This window comes from Poeciliopsis prolifica, unplaced genomic scaffold (genome assembly GCF_027474105.1).
Source record: "Poeciliopsis prolifica strain line A6 unplaced genomic scaffold, Auburn_PproV2 SCAFFOLD048, whole genome shotgun sequence".
NCBI classification, from domain to species: domain Eukaryota; kingdom Metazoa; phylum Chordata; class Actinopteri; order Cyprinodontiformes; family Poeciliidae; genus Poeciliopsis; species Poeciliopsis prolifica.
The window spans coordinates 710,156-726,759 of NW_026562423.1; the positions used below are offsets into that span (position 1 = coordinate 710,156).

Sequence of the window (16,604 nt, forward strand, 5' to 3'; positions counted from 1 at the left end):
CATGGAAAAAAAAGATAAAAATAAAGACAGAGGTCTTACTTTAACTAATTTTACACCGATGAATTTTAATATTGCATATCTAAATATTTTATGACGGAGCTGCTGGTAGTGTTTAGTTTAGAATTTAACTCAAGATTTATCTGATGTTATGTCGCCTCCTTGACACAAGGACGCTCTACTGGGAACTTCCTTGTGTCACCGGTCGTGAGACATCTGCTGAAAAGACAAGCTTCGTCAGTCTCACCGCTTCGTACAGTCGGTCTCTCTGTAGTCAGTGAAATTCCCGCAGGTCACTTGTGTAGTGAAACCATGACTTGACAACAGCGGCCTCTGTTACCGACATAGTTCTCCTGAGCAGGTAAGCTCCGCCGTTGCTAACGTATGTCTCTGAAAGTGCATTACCGTTATCCACGGGAGCGGAACACTTAACAAAGGTGTCAAGACGCTAGAGGTTAGCTAGCCTGCTAATGCAACACAACTGTAACTAACTGGAGGAATGCCCGCGGTTCACGAGAATACGTGTTTACGAGTCAGGATGCTAAATGACCTTAACGTGGGTTTTCTGTGGCGGTTTCTGGCTTCAGCTCAGCGAGAGACACACAGCAGCTTTATGAATGTGTCATTATCTTTATGGTGTCACAAAGGCTAGCATCCGTCTGAGGTTGTGACTTTGAACAGTAATATACTGTTTACATATTCATAAGCGTGACGATCAATAATAGAAAATAGGTATTTTTGCAGGGTGTCCAGTCATTTGGATTGCTTTTAAACTAGAAAATGATCACAGAAATAACATTAAATAGCTTCATTTCATATTCAACATTTTGGTTTTGATAACTTCCCAAACAAATTCCCCAAATCTAATGATGGGGGGGGGGGGGGGTGGAGAGAGAGTAAACAAATGACCACATCGAATAAAAATATTTTGGAACACCCCCAAAAATTGTAGCCCTGGGCTGCTGCCCCTCTAGAGTCTGGCCTGGTGTGCGGAGCTCTTCAATGTTTAATGTTACCTTTACATTTCTCCTCACAGCTGTGTGGCAAACACACAGATCTGAAATAAATATGCATAACTGCACTAACAAGTGACAGAAATCTTTCATTCATACCTATAACATCTGTTCAATTAGTTTAGTGGAATAGGACATTTCAGAAGCGCTGACCCGAGTCGTTGCCTTAGCAGCAGAGATTGTTCTGCTAGTAGAAGTCCAGGTTAGGCGGCAAAAAGAGCCAGAATGAGTAAGAGGCTGTTGGTGTCAGATTCGAGAAAAAGAAGCCAAGTGTCATCTGCGAATGAACGCCTGTGTAAAAAGAAACATTTGAAGAAGTGATAAACATTTGGAGGAGAAGAGAAAGCAAGTCCCAACTGGTTAGAAGTGAGAACTCTGCAGCTTCTGCTCAGGGGAGAAATCAGGTTTATTCACAGTGTGGACCTTGAAATATGAGGACGGAAAATGGCATCCTCCATTAGAGGACGGAGTGAAGCTTGTTACGGTCAAACACAGTGAGGTGCTGGTCCGCCTGCCGCCTCAGAGCAGATTGGGGGACATCGGTTACCATAGAGATTCTGCTCTGACAGGATTCTGTCCCTTCTTCCTGTCAGGTTCACCACATGAATAATCTGACTTCTTAACACCTTCCCCCCCCCTTCCCAGTCTGCTGAAATCCCATCTGTGCAGACATGTCGCTCTGTACGTCCTCATGTTTATTTCTCTCGCCTGTTTACGTTGAAAGCTGGTCCATCATCATCCATCTCTAAAGGGGAAAGACCCGGAGGTCACTGGAAAGAGAGATACCCTTTGACCTCATGTTTTCATGCACTTCCGTCGTTTTTAATTGTCTCAACCAACTGAATAACCTGACTTCACTCTCTTCCATCACTGCTGTGCCTTCCATACCTTTGTCTTCACATTTTGACACGTTTGAACCACAGATGTTAGTGGATTTTATTGGGATTTTATGTGAGGGATCAACACAAAGAGGCAAATATTTGTGAAGCGGAAGCAGAGGCACACGTGAAAGAGTTGACTCATCATCACAGGCAAGACTTTTCAGATACTGAGTTGTAAAACTCTTTGTTGTTCTCCCACTTCAGTTGTTTACTGCTTGGTGTTGATATATTGGATGAAACACGCAAGAGTTTTTGGTTGTAACACAGCAAACTGTGTGAATTTAACGGGTCATTGCGTTCCTACGAAATTCTGTTCGATTCTCATCTCCTCGCAGTGTTCTGTGTGAAATTTCTCCCATTGAGTTTGATTTCTCTGGTTGAGTTTCAACCAGAGAAATCAGGAACCAAAATGGCAACACTACATTTTCAGTTGGTGAGGTTCTCTTTCACACTGCACTGTGTCAAACAAACCAAACCTTTTGCCTCATGCCTACGTCGGCGCTGCACCAAGAACCACCCAAGGAAATGACACATAAACCTCTGAAGTAGACACTGAATACAACTTCCTTCTTCACGAAATGCAAGCAAAAATGGAGTGGCGTCAGATTTTAGGCTGTAACATTTATCTTTTGTCATTGGCTAAAAACCACGAGCCATTTCGCCCTCTTGCACCACAGACACAGGTTTGTTTTGGTTATAGTTACCCAGAATGCCTTTCCTTGCTTTTGGAGTGATGTCCGGTCCGCTTGCCTTGGTATTGGCATTTGAACTGCTCCAGAGTTCACATCAGCGTCAAGGTTTGTCAGCGGACCAGAACTTCCCACCCCAAACTGACCGGACTTTCTCAGTCCGGTATTAGAGTTGGATTCAATCGGACTAAACAGGGTTGGTTCAAAGGGGATGCAAAGGTTGTCGTTGCTGTCCCACCCGCACAGTTTGAAGTGGCACAGCATTTCCATTGGCTCCATCGAGCTGAGGCTTTTCAAACATCACTGCCAAATATTTGCAATTGTGTAAAATCAGATTCAATCGTTTCAAACTTCAAAGGAGTTAAGTCCTCTAGGAAGCTGTTGTTTTCCAATAAGTCCAGAAGCGCTGCAGTGTAGAACAAGACGCTGGTTTTTCCCAGGCTAAAAGGCTGTTAGTACTTTTAGGAGGCTCTGTCTTGATGCCAGTGTCATTTTATAAGCCCCATCAGAGGGAGCAGTACTCAGCTTGATGAAATGTCCCCTCAGGATCACGTAGCCACTTTACGTCCTTCCGGACCCTTTCGTCGTCTTGCAAACCCCCCATATCCCCTTTACAGGGTTACCACTCTGCATCTCCCCATCTAATTTGGCACTTTTAATCAGCGTGGATCTGGCCCGGTCCTGAATTATTCAAAGCAGACGTTGGTTTGTGGGGGCTGACAGGTGTCTCTCAGCACTTGATCACTTCGGTTTCCATTAGCTGTGAGTGAAAGGCGCCGTTAGACTCTCTAGGAAACTGTCCTGCCTCGCCTACCGCCAATCTTCCTGTTGGACGTCCGCTCTCTGCCTGAGGAAGACGATGGAGAACTCGGTGGCTGTCTGGCTCCAGAACGACGAGCTCCTGTTTTACGCGGCCTGCGTTTCTCACTGCTGGTCCATGTGCCTGTGCCTGTGCGTGTGCTTGCAGGGCAGAGTATTCTGGAGGCGAGCGGCCAGCGGTGGCATGCGTCTGGGCAGCAGCTGGAGGTGGCAGCTCTCCCGGGCCATGCGGCGGGCGCTGACCCTGCGCCGGCTGTGTCGCCCGCAGGAAGGAGGAGGTCGGGTCGGGGTCAGGTTGTCGGCGGCGTGGAGGTACGGCAAGCTGCTGCTCCGCTCCCTTTACTACAACAGCCTCACCAACTCGGACACGCTGCTGGACTGCGCGTTCGAGCCGGTCTACTGGATCGTGGACAACGTCACCCGCTGGTTTGGAGTGGTGAGCTCTCTGTTGCAACCGACTGGCCCTGACTCTGCTCTGGTTTCTCTTCAGCGCCTCTCTTTTCCCCGGGCCCCTCCAGGTGTTCGTGTGCCTGGTGGTCCTGCTGACGTCCTCTGTGGTGATCATCGTCTACCTGTTTGTCTTACCAACCATCTTCTCCTCGTACCCCGCTCACTGGATCGCCTGGCATATCTGCTGCGGCCACTGGCTGCTCATCCTGGTGGTCTTCCACTACTACAAGGCCACCACCACCTCCCCTGGACACCCACCCAAGGTGCTACGTCCACCATAACACACCCAAACCTCGCAAAGGTTTTCAGTAGTCATTCGGCAAATAATGACGCCTATAATGTAAAGATGAAACAAATGCCAATTTTAATGCAACTTTGCATTAAAAATGTCATTATTTACCAAATGACACTTCATAACAAGTGTCTTCACTTGTCTTTAGTCATGCCATAAGAAACCCTTTCATGTAAATTGTTACTGGAATAACGTTTGTTTTGCAGACGGCATTATAGACCAAACTAAAGCTGACCTCTTTAATGTCCATCGTCATGATTCATATTTCTTCAAGAGCAATTTAGTGTGCAGACTTCACAATCCATTTTATTTATGATTTTGGTTGCGTTTGACTTTAATTCCTTTTTTATTTCTTGTTAATTGTGTTTTATTCCGGATATTTCAAACATCCTCCAGTTTAAGTTAAGTATATAAACAGATGGCAAGCTTACATTGTGATGCCATTGTCAATTTATTACTTGGAAATATACCACAACAAACAATATTCATGTTTATCACAATAATTTGTGGGACAATTTATCGTCCATTCCTGGTCTTTCCGAGGCTTCGCGGACCGTTACTGTCTCGGTAAAGTCTGTCCCTCGTCTGTGTGTTTCAGGACAAACGCGACGTTCCGTCTGTTTCCATCTGCAAGAAATGCATCACCCCCAAACCGCCGCGGACGCATCACTGCAGCATCTGCAGCCTGTAAGCTGCTGTCTCCCCTCCCGGGCGCTGAGCCGGGTCAGCCCGTCTGTATGTCACAGAGCTGTTTCTGTTGTGTTGCAGGTGCGTCCTGAAGATGGACCATCACTGTCGTATCCTTTCAGCCGCGCAGAACATGTGAGACAGCGGCGCATGAAAGCGTTGGCAGCGCTGCGGGCTCTCTGAACCCACTGTGAGCGTTTGACCTGAACACATCGCCAGCCTGGCTGAACAACTGCGTCGGCCACCTGAACCATCGCTACTTCTTCTCCTTCTGCCTCTACATGACCCTGGGCTGCGTCTACTGCAGCATCAGCAGCAGGAACCTGTTCCTGGACGCCTACAGCATCATAGAGGTGAGTTCTGTTAAGGTTCGGAGCGCTTTACCTCCATTTACTGACTTGAATCCAGAGATCCACTTAGTTTGATCTCCAGAACCTTTTTTTGGGCCCTTTAGGATCAACAAAGTATGATTGATGACTCTATTGAAACTTAAAGTATTATTAAAGAATTTCTCAAACATGGATGAGAGAATCAGCAGGTCAGGCTCATAAACCTGCAATCGGTGCAACCTTTGTTCTCTTTTCTTTCTTTTTTTTTAAAGCTTGATACTCTCAAATCTGAACATAAATTTACAGTCATGATTCTTCAATAAAACAACTTGATAACCTTTTTTTTATGGTTTTTGTGGCTCCAGTCAAACGTTTCCGGGAGCTGTAGGCTCTGGATAGTAAACGTGCATGACCTCTGTCCCGAGGTGGGGCCTGTTTCAATCAAGGAGCTTTAATGAGATGTTTGGAGCGACAGCACCTGTGAGGTGGAAGGCAGAATCTGATCTCAGATGGAGGGCAAAGATAGAAACAGGACACCTGGAAATGATCCTGTTCTCATATCTACGTCTGATTAAGGATCTGAAAAGCTGAGAAGTAAACAACGCTGGCCATGTGATTAAGGTCAGCGCTGCACAAAAACAAAAAAACAGCTTAATCATATGTGATCATTTAGTTTTATTCATCTGTTTTTGTCCAAATTAGCTTATCTTACAGTAGCTTCACTGCACCTTCATAAAGTTCTAGATCGCGGCATCCAGAACTGGCTGATTTAAACAACTCATTTATTCACAGTGCAAAAATTAAATAATTCATAAATTAGTATCATAAATTAATAAATTTTTGAACTGGGGGTGGGGATTGGGGGGGTGACACTCCCAAATGGGCCCTGGGCCACACTTTTGAATTCAGTTTAAATAATTTCAAAAAATACTTTCATTTATTCCAAACGGTTATTAAATATTGTCATAACTTGTCTCTTCCAAGTACCTTCACTGTGAACAGGAGGATCTCCAGTAGCAGTCAGTGTTGCAAGGAATCCTTCGAGGCCTCTGACTGAAGACTGCTGCTGTCGTGTCAATTTTATTTATAAAGCACTTTAAAAACATTAACTGCGCCAAAATGCTGTACAGTATTCATAAAACAATATCATATGCTAACACCTAAAATGATATTCCAAAAAATATGTCCTGGATGACATCATCAGTTGTTGCTAAGCGATGACAATCATCCTTGGCTTTGGCTGCTCCTCTTTTTAACTGTGGGGTTTGGGGTCGTACTTTGGGTTATTTGAGCTTTTGAGACGCTAATTAGCTTCTGTCAATTGGAAAAACAACTGTGTTGCCACGGTTACACACCATGCTATTTGTTGGAAAGATAAAGAGTTAGAAAACCAGAAGGAATAATTGTCTGAACATGAAAACAAATGAGCAAAAGTCATGAAAAGGAACAAATCAGAGCTAGCATAACATGTGGAAGCTGAGCGGCGCCGTGTTGGCCGTCAGTCTAAAGTACTTCCTGTCTCCATTTAAGTCTTCCTTTCAGACTCCGCCTCCAGATCTGAGCCCCAGAGAGAGCGTTGGCCATAAGTGCATCATCTTCCTCTGGGTCCTGACCAGGTGAGCCGGCGCTCTGCACAGAACCTGGACCACTTCCTGCAGCGAGTTGGCAGTTTGGTAACGGCTCTCCTGATCCGCTCTGACCCGCTGGTTCTGCAGTTCGGTGGCGGTGGCGCTGGGCGGACTGACCCTGTGGCACGCCAAGCTGATCAGCAGAGGAGAGACCAGCGTGGAGCGTCACATCAACCGCAAGGAGGCCAGACGGCTGCAGGGCAACGGCAAGGTACTGTTGGCCATGAATGGAATTGAATATTAATTTGTTCTTCATAAAACATTTTTTTTCCGTTGGATTACTTCAAGAGACATGATTTAGAACAAACAAACAATGGCTGCTGTTGTTCTAACGGTTCCTCTTCTCCCTGTCAGGCGTTCAGAAACCCGTACCATCATGGCCGCCTGAACAACTGGAAGCTGTTCTTTGGAGTGGAAACAAGGAGGTGAGACCAAGAGCAACAAAACATCTTCATATGTTGGTTTAATAATTCTGAACGCATCAAAGCTAGAGAAAGCAGAGGAAGGGCAGAGGGAAGGAAGAGAGTCAGGGAGCAAGGAAGGACAGAATGGATCCAGGAAGGAAGGAAGGAGACAAGAAAGTTATGGCTCCAAGAAGGAAATGAAGAAAGAAGGAAGGAAAAACGGAAGGGAAGAAAGTTAGTGTTTGAGGAAAGAAAGAATAAATCCAAATAAGAGTCAAGGATTCGGTTTTAAGAGTCTTAATTCTGACCTGACCGTATCTGTTGCAATATCAATTTAGAGAGCAAATTAATTGAGGAATAAATTGTGATTTATTTTTCAAAACGTCAAACTGAACGGTAAGTTCCCTCCATAATTTTAGGCCTTTGTGGACCAAGAAGGATTTATATTGGTTCAGAACTTTTAAAAAGTGCCAAAATGTTTTGAGTCCAAGCAGAAATGAACGCAAATCAAATTCCCAACCCAGCTGATGGCCTAATGACGGCTGCCCCTCACACTGCCTGTTCTAAAACCTTCATCACAGTTAGCATTTCCTGCTCTTTCCTAATAAACTGATATTGTTTTCTTGTTGTCTGAATATTTCTGAGTCATCTCTGTTGAAACGATGAGACTTTTCCCCCTCGCCCCCCCCTCCCCTTCCCTCAGCCACTGGCTGACCCGGGTCTTGCTGCCCTCCAGCCACCCGCCCAGCGGGGACGGCCTCATGTGGCCCGGGCCCTCCACCAGCAGCGACCCCATGGCCATCTGACCTCTCTGCTCCCCTCACATCCGAAGCAGCAAGACCACGTCGGAGGAGGAGCTGTGCTCTGATGCATTCTGGGAACTGAACATGACTCAACTTGAGATGCTTTGGTTGCTGCAGATCCAAGTTTTGAGTCATTTTGAGGATTTTTAATATTTGTTTGCAACTTTCTATGTTACGTTTTGAGGAGAGAGAGGGGCGTTCGGGGGTTACATTCCGCACTACTGACATGATGTGTCCTGGTGCCAAAGAAAGGAAAACATGATGAACTCACTTCCTTTCCTTCTGGCTTTCTTTTGATTTTTAAAAACAAGTCTTTTTTGCTCCTTTGGTTTTGTAAACAAGGCAGTTCATATTAGCAAATAATGCACTGTGAAATATTCCCATGGAGACATTTTCATTTCAGTTTCCTATTTGAATGTTTGTGACAAGAGATTCTGATGTAATCAGTAACCAATAGGAGCTGTGCTCCACTTTCTCTTCTTTTTAAAAAAAAATAAATCAAGTTTTGTTATTTTCTGCTATCGATTGTCTTCATGTTGTGCTGATAAAAGACAAAGATACAGTCAGTTTACAAAGAAGAGTTTTAATAAAACAAAGTTAGACATTCGTCATTGTCTGCAGCGCTTCGCGGCAGTATTCACAAACTTGAACCCTCTCGTTTCGCCGAGACTCTGTCTCCACAAAAAAATACAACAAAAAAACAAAACGTGGAAGAGCCACAATAATATGGAAGTTAAATGACTAACATTGGAAATTTGACGTAGCTGGTCAGATCGAAGTGTATCCATGTTATTGAGGCTAATTCTTCACATGACATAACCGAGATGCTGACTGGGCGGGGCTAATGCCCACGCCACTGTAACAGTGAAATACTTTATCTAGTCAAGAAAACGTCCAGCTGGTTCCATAGTCAACATTTTTCCTATCCAACAATGTTCTTGGTAACTTCAAGTTATACACACACAAAAAATGGAAAATGGCCCAGTCAAAGTCCACACTGAAGCGTGAAAGAGCAGTGGCGGCTCTAGATGGTATTTACCAGAGAGCCGGGGCGAGAGCCAGAACAAATACATGAAAACAAAAAAACATGAAATATTTCACTGTTTAATATGTCAAGCAGATCCAGTTTTTTTTTATGATTCTGCACTCGTAGAAATGAACATAGAAACAATTCAGAAATTGCACAAATGCATTAGTTGTGAGTTTAATGCACATTTTTCACAAAAACATTTGGTTTAAGTGATTGCTAACTCAAACTTGCAGATGGCACTATTTCTTCTATGGCGCCACTGCATCAGCCTAACTCATGGTACAGTCCATAATTGATATGGAAAGTACCAAAAAGTCTGATTTGCTATCAAACATATCTTAAAATATCATGAAATTCATTGCAAACATTTGTAAATTAGCACCAAACCCAAGCAATTTTGATTACAATTTAGTTTTTTTTTTTATTCTGAAAACCTGCCGGGATTGATTAGCTCTTGAATTGCAGGTTTCAGACCCCTATAGATTTCTCAAAGTGGCTTAAACACCTTCAGTTTTAATTTATTGATAAACTAAAACCTGTGAAGAGACAAAAATACAACTGGTCAAAGGAAACAATTAGTGACAGTCTCTACGTCAGCACGTATGACCAGAAGTAAATTAACTTCAGTACCGTCTAGAACCGGCCATGTAAATGAGAATCTCTAGTAAGACATGCTAGTACAGTAAAAGCTAACTTGACTGTTGACAAAGTTGGCCTCTGACCTTTATTTATTTGTTATTTAAAGTTGAAAACTTATTTTTTTATTTCAAAATAATTTTTTGTTGCTCCAACAGAAAAAAAAAAATAAAAAAATCAAAGTCTGGCTGAGGAGAAACGTCCGAGGGGTGTGAATACTTTTGCGAGGCGCCGTATTTCCTTGGCAGAGCTTTTTGAGGTCCAAACATTCTCACCGACTCAACGGCGACCTTCACACAACAACCACGCTTAAATATCCACAGAAAACCAGGCAAACGAACAACACTTCCTGCGCCAGTCCACACAGAACTTTACGAAGTACAACAATCTCCATCATGCGGAATCCGTTCAAACGTCCTGAACATTCAGAGCGACGGCGCAGGCTGTCAGTGTGAGGCGTCCGGAGCTGCACAGGGCTTAAATAAAGTTCATCTCTGAAGCTTTTCAGCCGACACCAGCAGAAAATACCGAAAAGGAGGAATCTACAGATCACTGAAACTCAAACTGCTTTATTGCTTCTTAGTTAATAAAATAATAATAATAGCAATAAAAAGGCTTGTATTAACAACCTGCTATGTTCAACAATGAAGCGCTGAACAAAATGTCTTCAGCTTCAGGACATTTCATCCAAAGAAGAAAAAAAAAAAAAAAAAAACAAAAACAACAGATGCTTTGTGGCTTGGTTGTCTGCGCAAGTTATGATTTATAAAATTCAGAAGGCAGCGTCTGTGACACGCCGCATGGCTTCTGGTGAGGCTTCCAGTCAGGGCTGACTGGATCCATAAAATGCTTCACCAGGCTGTGTGTGTGTGTGCGTGTGTGTGTGTGCGCGCAGTCAGACCGCTAAAGCAAACACTTTTCTGAATGGAGGAGGAGAAGGTAGGCAGAGCGCTCTGCTACTTGGTCCTGGAGGTTTTTATGGACAGACAGAGATCACCTTCCACCAGGGCTTCCTAACAGGAACCTGCAGGGAAACGGAACAAAATCAACCACTCGGATTATCATGAGCGTTTGAGGCTTTCTTTCTGAGTTTATGGAAACGAAGGACGTTTTCGGAACGAGCCGGTTGGGGCTGAAACAATGTGACCTCACCACTCCGCTCTGGCCTGGACCGCCTCTCTCCTCACCAGCCGCTTCCGGTCATCCAGGGGCGGAGCCAACGCTCGCAGAACGCGCGACCGGAATGGCAACACCTTCACCACGCACGCACGCGCACACACACACACACACACATGGTTTAGGACGTACAGCTGACAACATGCTGCTTGCCAGTGTTTTGTGTTTGAATTTCTCATTTATTTACACACTCAGATGGTCATTTATTCGTCTTATTTAAAAGTATAACTCCAAAGGTTTGTTGTGAAGAGCAGATATTTCTACTGAAGTCCGGATTTAAATACAAAAACTGTACAAACCAAAGGATGGATGAGTTCAATAACAGGACTAGGAATAAAGTCAAAAAGAAGACAGAACAACAGGAATAAACTGAGAAAGAAGAGAGCAATAAAGTAAGAAGAAAAGGAATAAAATGAGAAAAGAAATGACTGAAGTGCATGAAGTGAGAAAGAAAAAAAGGAAACAAATGAAGAGAAACTGACCTCTCTTTCAGAGAATTCAGATCTATGATTGCCTCACTATTTCCCAAAAAGACTGACATTGTTTTCCCCCTGTTTTATGATCTAAATGAGTCTGTATAATAATATAAAATCTAAATATTACTAATCTGTTGGTCTTAAACAGAAACAGCTTCAGAGTGTTGGTTACCTCGTGAGCCGGGAAATGGGAGAGAGCGAGAACGCATCGTATGGAGGCCATGCGGATTTTCTGGGAAGGAAAAAAGCAAAGCACAAAATAAATAACTAAATGAAAACACTTCAGTCATTGGTTGGTGGAATCGTCCTGTTTTAGTAAAGCAAGCAGCATCGCTTTCCTACAGGAAACGGTGCCTCACCATGGCTGGACTGCCGACGAGGGCCAGCAGCCGGCCGACCAGGGCCTCCAGCTGCAGGATCAGGACCTGCGGGGGGTTTATGAGGACGGGCTGCAGGCAGGACAGAGTGGACAGCTGGACTCCCTCGTCAGGACACGTCAAGGCCTCCAGCAGCAGAGTCAGGAGCTGGACAAAAAACACGTCACACCGATTGGCAGGCCAGATGAGAGGTCTGGTTGTTTTCCAGAGAGGGAATGTGTGGACCTTACAGCCGGCAGCTCAGACACCTGGACCTGCTTCGGCAACTTGTTGACGATGTTGGACAGAGCCTTCAGGTAGTTGGCTTTCTTCTCTGTTAGGCAGCCAAAAGACCAGAGAGAAAAACAAAACAACACACTCCAGTTATAAAAAACAAAAACAAAAAAACACGCTGTCACAAGTTTGCATACACAAGCAGGATTACACACAATGTTCCTAATTTAAAGGGGCAGTACTAACCAAATAGTACTGCGTAGGAGCTACGAGATGCTACATCATCCACCAGGTGTCTGCTAATGAATGCTGGCTAGTTTGAAGGAGCTGAGTGGAGGAGTCATGAGGGAGAGTCTGCTCTGTGAGGCAGAAGCTCGGAAACTGCTTCCTGCTGGACCTCGAAGGCGGGCCTACGTCCACCCAGGTGTTTTGCACAGCCGAGTGTGGCGAAGTATTTGACTACACTGTGTTTCAATTGAACCATTCTAGAAGCTGAATGTCTACTTTATCTCGTCCAAATCCAGTTTTAACATGTTTGAAAACCCGATGATGACCAAGAATCAACAGTTTGACTGAAACTTTCACATCAGATCAAAGAAAGTTTGCATGAATCATTTTGACGCCGTGCAAGTAAGATAGAAAAATTCACAAAAAAATTCTAACTTGCGCATCTAGGTCATGTTTTCAAGTTGTGTGCTGCAACCAGTCAGAGCAACTCAGGTGAGATCAGTGCCACTGATGAGTGTTGATGTTTGTCTAACCTTGCGGCGCAGCGTTGAAGCCCTGCACCAGCTTGGCAGAATTCTCGCTGAAGAACCGCTGCCGATACATGATGCGGACGTCGGCGTGGCAACCGCGGTTCAGGACGTCGGCAGAGTCGCTCATCAGTAGCGAGAAGCTGTCAGCGGCCACTGGGCCGAGGAGGGCGTCGTCCAGCAGAGAGAAGACCTGCACAGGGCCGGTCAGGTTCTTCAGAACTTATTACTTTTTTTTTTTAACTCATAGCTCACATTGTTCTCACCTTGTCGGTTAGCGCTGGAAATAAAGGGTGGTACCGCAGCAGCAGAGCCTTGGCAACCTGAACACGATTTCAGGAGAAAAATAAAACGGTGTGCTCTTTATGCAGGGTTTCTAAAAGGCTTCACCAGATCAGACTTAAGACTTTTTAAGACCATTCTGAATAAAACACACACTGTAGCGCGGCACAAATGAAGAAAATTAATGCTTTTCTTTTTCAGGGAACCAAAACTGTGAAACTGATTTATCCTGCTAGCTGCCCATTTAAGACATGAACAAATCTGAATTTGATGAATGCAAAACGCAAGCCAGCTAGCTAACAAGCATTAGCAGCTTGTTACCAGCTGCCTTCATCACCTCATGTCACAGAATGCAGTGATGATGTCTGTGTGCAGCTCAAACTTTTGCCTGATACAAAAGTCCAGGAAGAAAAAACAAACCTACATCACCATGATGCAATTTATAACCTGTGGTTGACATATTTAAGGGTGACTAACATTTTCTTTAATAAATTTAAGGCATTCCAGGTCTTCATTTGAGATGTATGAGTTTAAGGCTTTTTAAAGAAGTGCAAATAATGTGTGAAAGAAATAAAACATGAGAAAATGAAGTTTCAGCTGAGAGATTCTCACCCAGATCAGAAGCGTGAAGGCCTGAGAGCGCAGAGGGGAGGAGGGTCGGTCCAACTCACTGCTCACTCTCTTTATCACTCCCTGAATTAAACTGTCAAGAGAAGGCCCTGCAGACAGATCATCATCATCATCATCATCATCATCATCATCATCATCATCACAGGCTAAATGTTTCAGATAAAAACCTGACGCTCAGACGCACCCTGAGGCTTCTTGTTGACCAGGCCGGCGAAGCATTTGGCAGCCGACGTGTAGGAGAGCGGGTGTCTGCAGCTGCAGCTCAGCTCCTCCAGCACCGAGAGCAGCCGCTCCTCCTGGGGCAGCGCCACCTGCAGGGCACACGCAGCGCTTTCAGCTTCACAAGAGTTTTTTTTTTTTTTTTTTGTAAAAAAAATCAGAAACAAAGTTTGGGCTGAGACTCACGCTGCGAGGTAACGAACACACGCAGGCCATCAGCAGACACACCAACTGGGTCTGACGCCACGATGAATCCTCCTGCTGCTCCTGCTGCTGCTGCTGGGGTGAATATAATAACACACTTCAAACACAAACTCCAATGTTTCCAATAAGGTACAAAGATGATAAAAGTATTCTTATGACTTGCTACAATAAGAAACCTCAACATATTTCAATGGATTTGAATGCTGGAAACCAACCCAATGCAGCGCACCAGTATAAGGAAAAATGAAAAATTAACTTAACAAAAATGCTTTAAAAACTATGCTGACACAAAATACAGCTGATAACATTTAATAAATGACATAATTAGTAAATAATTTCATTTAAAATGCCTGCATTCTGATTTCCACTGAACATACCGTCCTTATGGTAAAACAAGGTGGTGGCAGAGTCATGCTGTGGGAATGGCATGTTTTGACTGAAGTAACGTTAGCTTTTAAACCAGTTTGGGGTTAAACACCAATTCAGATTTCGGTCCAAATTGATTTTTTAAAAACTGCAACTGCCTTTACTGTTTTCTGCACATTTACTGAGCATACTGAGCAGAGTGGGTTTTAAATGGCAAATAATGTTTCTTTTATTGAAGATATTAAAAATAGGTTATTTTAAATAGTTATACGGAAAATTATTTGACTACCAGTAGTAAGATCATCCCATCCATACAGGCTCCTGTCTAGATATTTGATTCCCAAACGTAAAACTGTTGCCATGTTTTCCACAGTTCAACTTAGCATCGTTTCAGTGCTGATTAAAAGTTTCACTTTTCAGTCATGTTGCTTTTCTATATAGTGTGTCTATGTCAAGTTTCCTGTTTGGTAAGAGAGCTGACACACTCTGCTGAAACCAAATCTACTTAGTGGTATGAACAAAGTTCACTGACTGGCTGCTGTGAAATCAGTGAGTGGCAGCTTCATGCCACTCAGTGGCTGGGACTTTTACCTGGAGCAGCTGAAGGCGCGGTGGGAAGGAGTTGTCGGGCAGAAACGAGACGTCACCGTCCAGGAAGAGAGAGACGGCCCTGGACGCCGTCTGTTCTGCAAACCTGGTGACACGGAAACACCCCGACAGGAAACCGCATGAAAAGCCACCGACATCAGAACAGAGACATCAAACTGAGGAGGGAAATCAACAATCAGCAGTAAAAGAAATGTAAAGGGGCAGCATTGTGTATTTTCTAGGCACATAGTGGCATTTTATAACGCTATCAAGTAACTGTGTTGACTTCAGTTGTTGTAAAAATACAGTACATAAATGTGACTTAAATTAAATTTGAATTTGTAATTTAAAGCCACAAAATTGGACCTCTCTCCCTTTAAGAAGCTCCTGCTCTTTCTGAAACTCTGCCTTCAGGAAGTCATCACAACATGGCCCCTCTATTGACCCTTTATCCATGTTTTTACCACCAGGTGTTTGTTAATTGCCCCTCGCTAGTCTGAAGGAACTGAATGGGGGCTTCAGTAGGAAAAGCTCAGAAGTTTAGTAACTGCGGGAGCTTCGTCCTCCAAAGTGGGACTATGTCCACCCAGGCATCTTGCGCAGCTGAATGGTTGCCATGGAGAATTAAAAGGATTTCTCACAGATTCATAAAAGAATCAAAGCAACACTCCAGGTATGTTTTTGCTGAGAAACTAACATAATAAGTTGATGTAAAGCTCAAAAGTGAGTTCCACAAAACACTTCCCCTTTAATTCTCAGGTTTCAGATTCTTCTAAATGAACATTTTTTTGATAGTTTATTGTATTTATGCTCACGTTTGCAGGCGGGAGCAGGCGGTGCTGATAACAGGAACCATGGCAGACAGAATCTCCTCCGCTACCAGCGGACTACGACGACCCGATGACCCGTCGCCTGGAAAACACAGTAATTATTTCCGTTTCATCACGACGACTTTTCTGAGCGTCGATGAAACTCCGCCCCTCACTTTGCAGTGAAGCTTGGAGCGCCAGAGACAGCAGGCGCGGGACGACGACGTCATGAAAGAATCGACTTGTGTCCTTGCCGTCCTCAACCCGCTCCGCTATCCTCTGCAGGCTCAGACAGGCGCGCACCACCTCATCCACGGAGAAACGATCAGGATCTGGATAAAAAAAACCCCGATATCTTCAGCGCGTTTCATTCACTTCCTAACTCCAGAAGAGTCGGTGGAAGGAGGATCACCTGCGTGTGCCGAGCCGAGGACGTCCAGGAGGACGGGCGCACTCTCCATGACGATGCTGCCCTGGACGGACACCGCGGCCAGCGCGGACAGGCAGCGCTGACGCACTGCATGATGGGAACGCACCTCAGACAACTCTGTTTGGTCTAAATTTAAGAGGAAAAAGAAATTTGTTTAAAGTGCAAAGCTACCAAATTTCTAACTGAATATTTTCATCTGGGGCTGCAAATAATTTTTGGTAAATTAATTATTTTCCCTCTGGGATTAATAAAGTACAGGCTTTAAATTGACAATAGAATAAAAATAAATAAATACAAATCTGAACATTCTGCAAATATTTAAGAACTTGAGGCTTTTTAAATGCGGTCTTAGAAAAACATTTTAAAAAATACTAATAAAAAATTTTAATTCCTTTCTTAATAAGAAAAGAAACATTTTATT

At 44.1% G+C, this 16,604-nt stretch overlaps 2 protein-coding genes across 6 annotated transcripts in view; one reads left to right on the plus strand and one right to left on the minus strand.

Annotated features, from left to right (window-relative positions):
- On the plus strand, nt 1-11,545 carry zdhhc16b (zinc finger DHHC-type palmitoyltransferase 16b). 3 transcript variants are annotated; one of them, XM_055057609.1, is made up of 10 exons: nt 1-358; nt 3,548-3,835; nt 3,918-4,112; nt 4,740-4,828; nt 4,910-4,938; nt 5,048-5,181; nt 6,688-6,773; nt 6,873-6,996; nt 7,140-7,210; nt 11,459-11,545. In XM_055057609.1, the coding sequence occupies exons 2-10, from the start codon at nt 3,584-3,586 to the stop codon at nt 11,487-11,489; spliced, it is 1,011 nt and encodes a 336-aa protein (XP_054913584.1). In that variant the 5' UTR covers nt 1-358; nt 3,548-3,583; the 3' UTR covers nt 11,490-11,545. The 3 variants fall into 3 exon arrangements, with proteins under 3 accessions (XP_054913584.1, XP_054913583.1, XP_054913585.1); XM_055057608.1 differs by lacking the exon at nt 11,459-11,545 and adding an exon at nt 7,893-8,504; XM_055057610.1 differs by lacking the exon at nt 11,459-11,545 and adding an exon at nt 7,273-7,883.
- The window catches only part of mms19 (MMS19 homolog, cytosolic iron-sulfur assembly component), a 19,324-nt gene continuing 11,279 nt past the window's right edge, over nt 8,560-16,604 (minus strand). For 2 of the 3 annotated variants that reach the window (XM_055057604.1, XM_055057603.1), the window contains 14 exons: nt 16,166-16,309; nt 15,930-16,085; nt 15,760-15,856; nt 14,948-15,050; nt 13,973-14,065; nt 13,752-13,878; nt 13,550-13,656; nt 12,922-12,978; nt 12,662-12,848; nt 11,918-12,000; nt 11,670-11,834; nt 11,483-11,542; nt 10,811-10,911; nt 8,560-10,682 (listed from right to left, as the gene is read on the minus strand). In XM_055057604.1, the coding sequence (XP_054913579.1) occupies nt 10,652-10,682; nt 10,811-10,911; nt 11,483-11,542; nt 11,670-11,834; nt 11,918-12,000; nt 12,662-12,848; nt 12,922-12,978; nt 13,550-13,656; nt 13,752-13,878; nt 13,973-14,065; nt 14,948-15,050; nt 15,760-15,856; nt 15,930-16,085; nt 16,166-16,309 (1,511 nt within the window). In that variant the 3' untranslated portion in view covers nt 8,560-10,651. The remainder of the gene's footprint in view (nt 10,683-10,810; nt 10,912-11,482; nt 11,543-11,669; nt 11,835-11,917; nt 12,001-12,661; nt 12,849-12,921; nt 12,979-13,549; nt 13,657-13,751; nt 13,879-13,972; nt 14,066-14,947; nt 15,051-15,759; nt 15,857-15,929; nt 16,086-16,165; nt 16,310-16,604) is intronic. The other variant, XM_055057605.1, reaches the window with a different exon arrangement.

Bases quoted from the DNA above. Each gene is read 5' to 3' on its own strand.
- zdhhc16b (XM_055057608.1), top strand. From the start codon at position 3,584: ATGCGTCTGGGCAGCAGCTGGAGGTGGCAGCTCTCCCGGGCCATGCGG. The intron at 4,939-5,047 runs GTATCCTTTCAG...ACACATCGCCAG, and splicing joins GAAGATGGACCATCACTGTC to CCTGGCTGAACAACTGCGTC. The intron at 6,774-6,872 runs GTGAGCCGGCGC...CTGGTTCTGCAG, and splicing joins TTCCTCTGGGTCCTGACCAG to TTCGGTGGCGGTGGCGCTGG.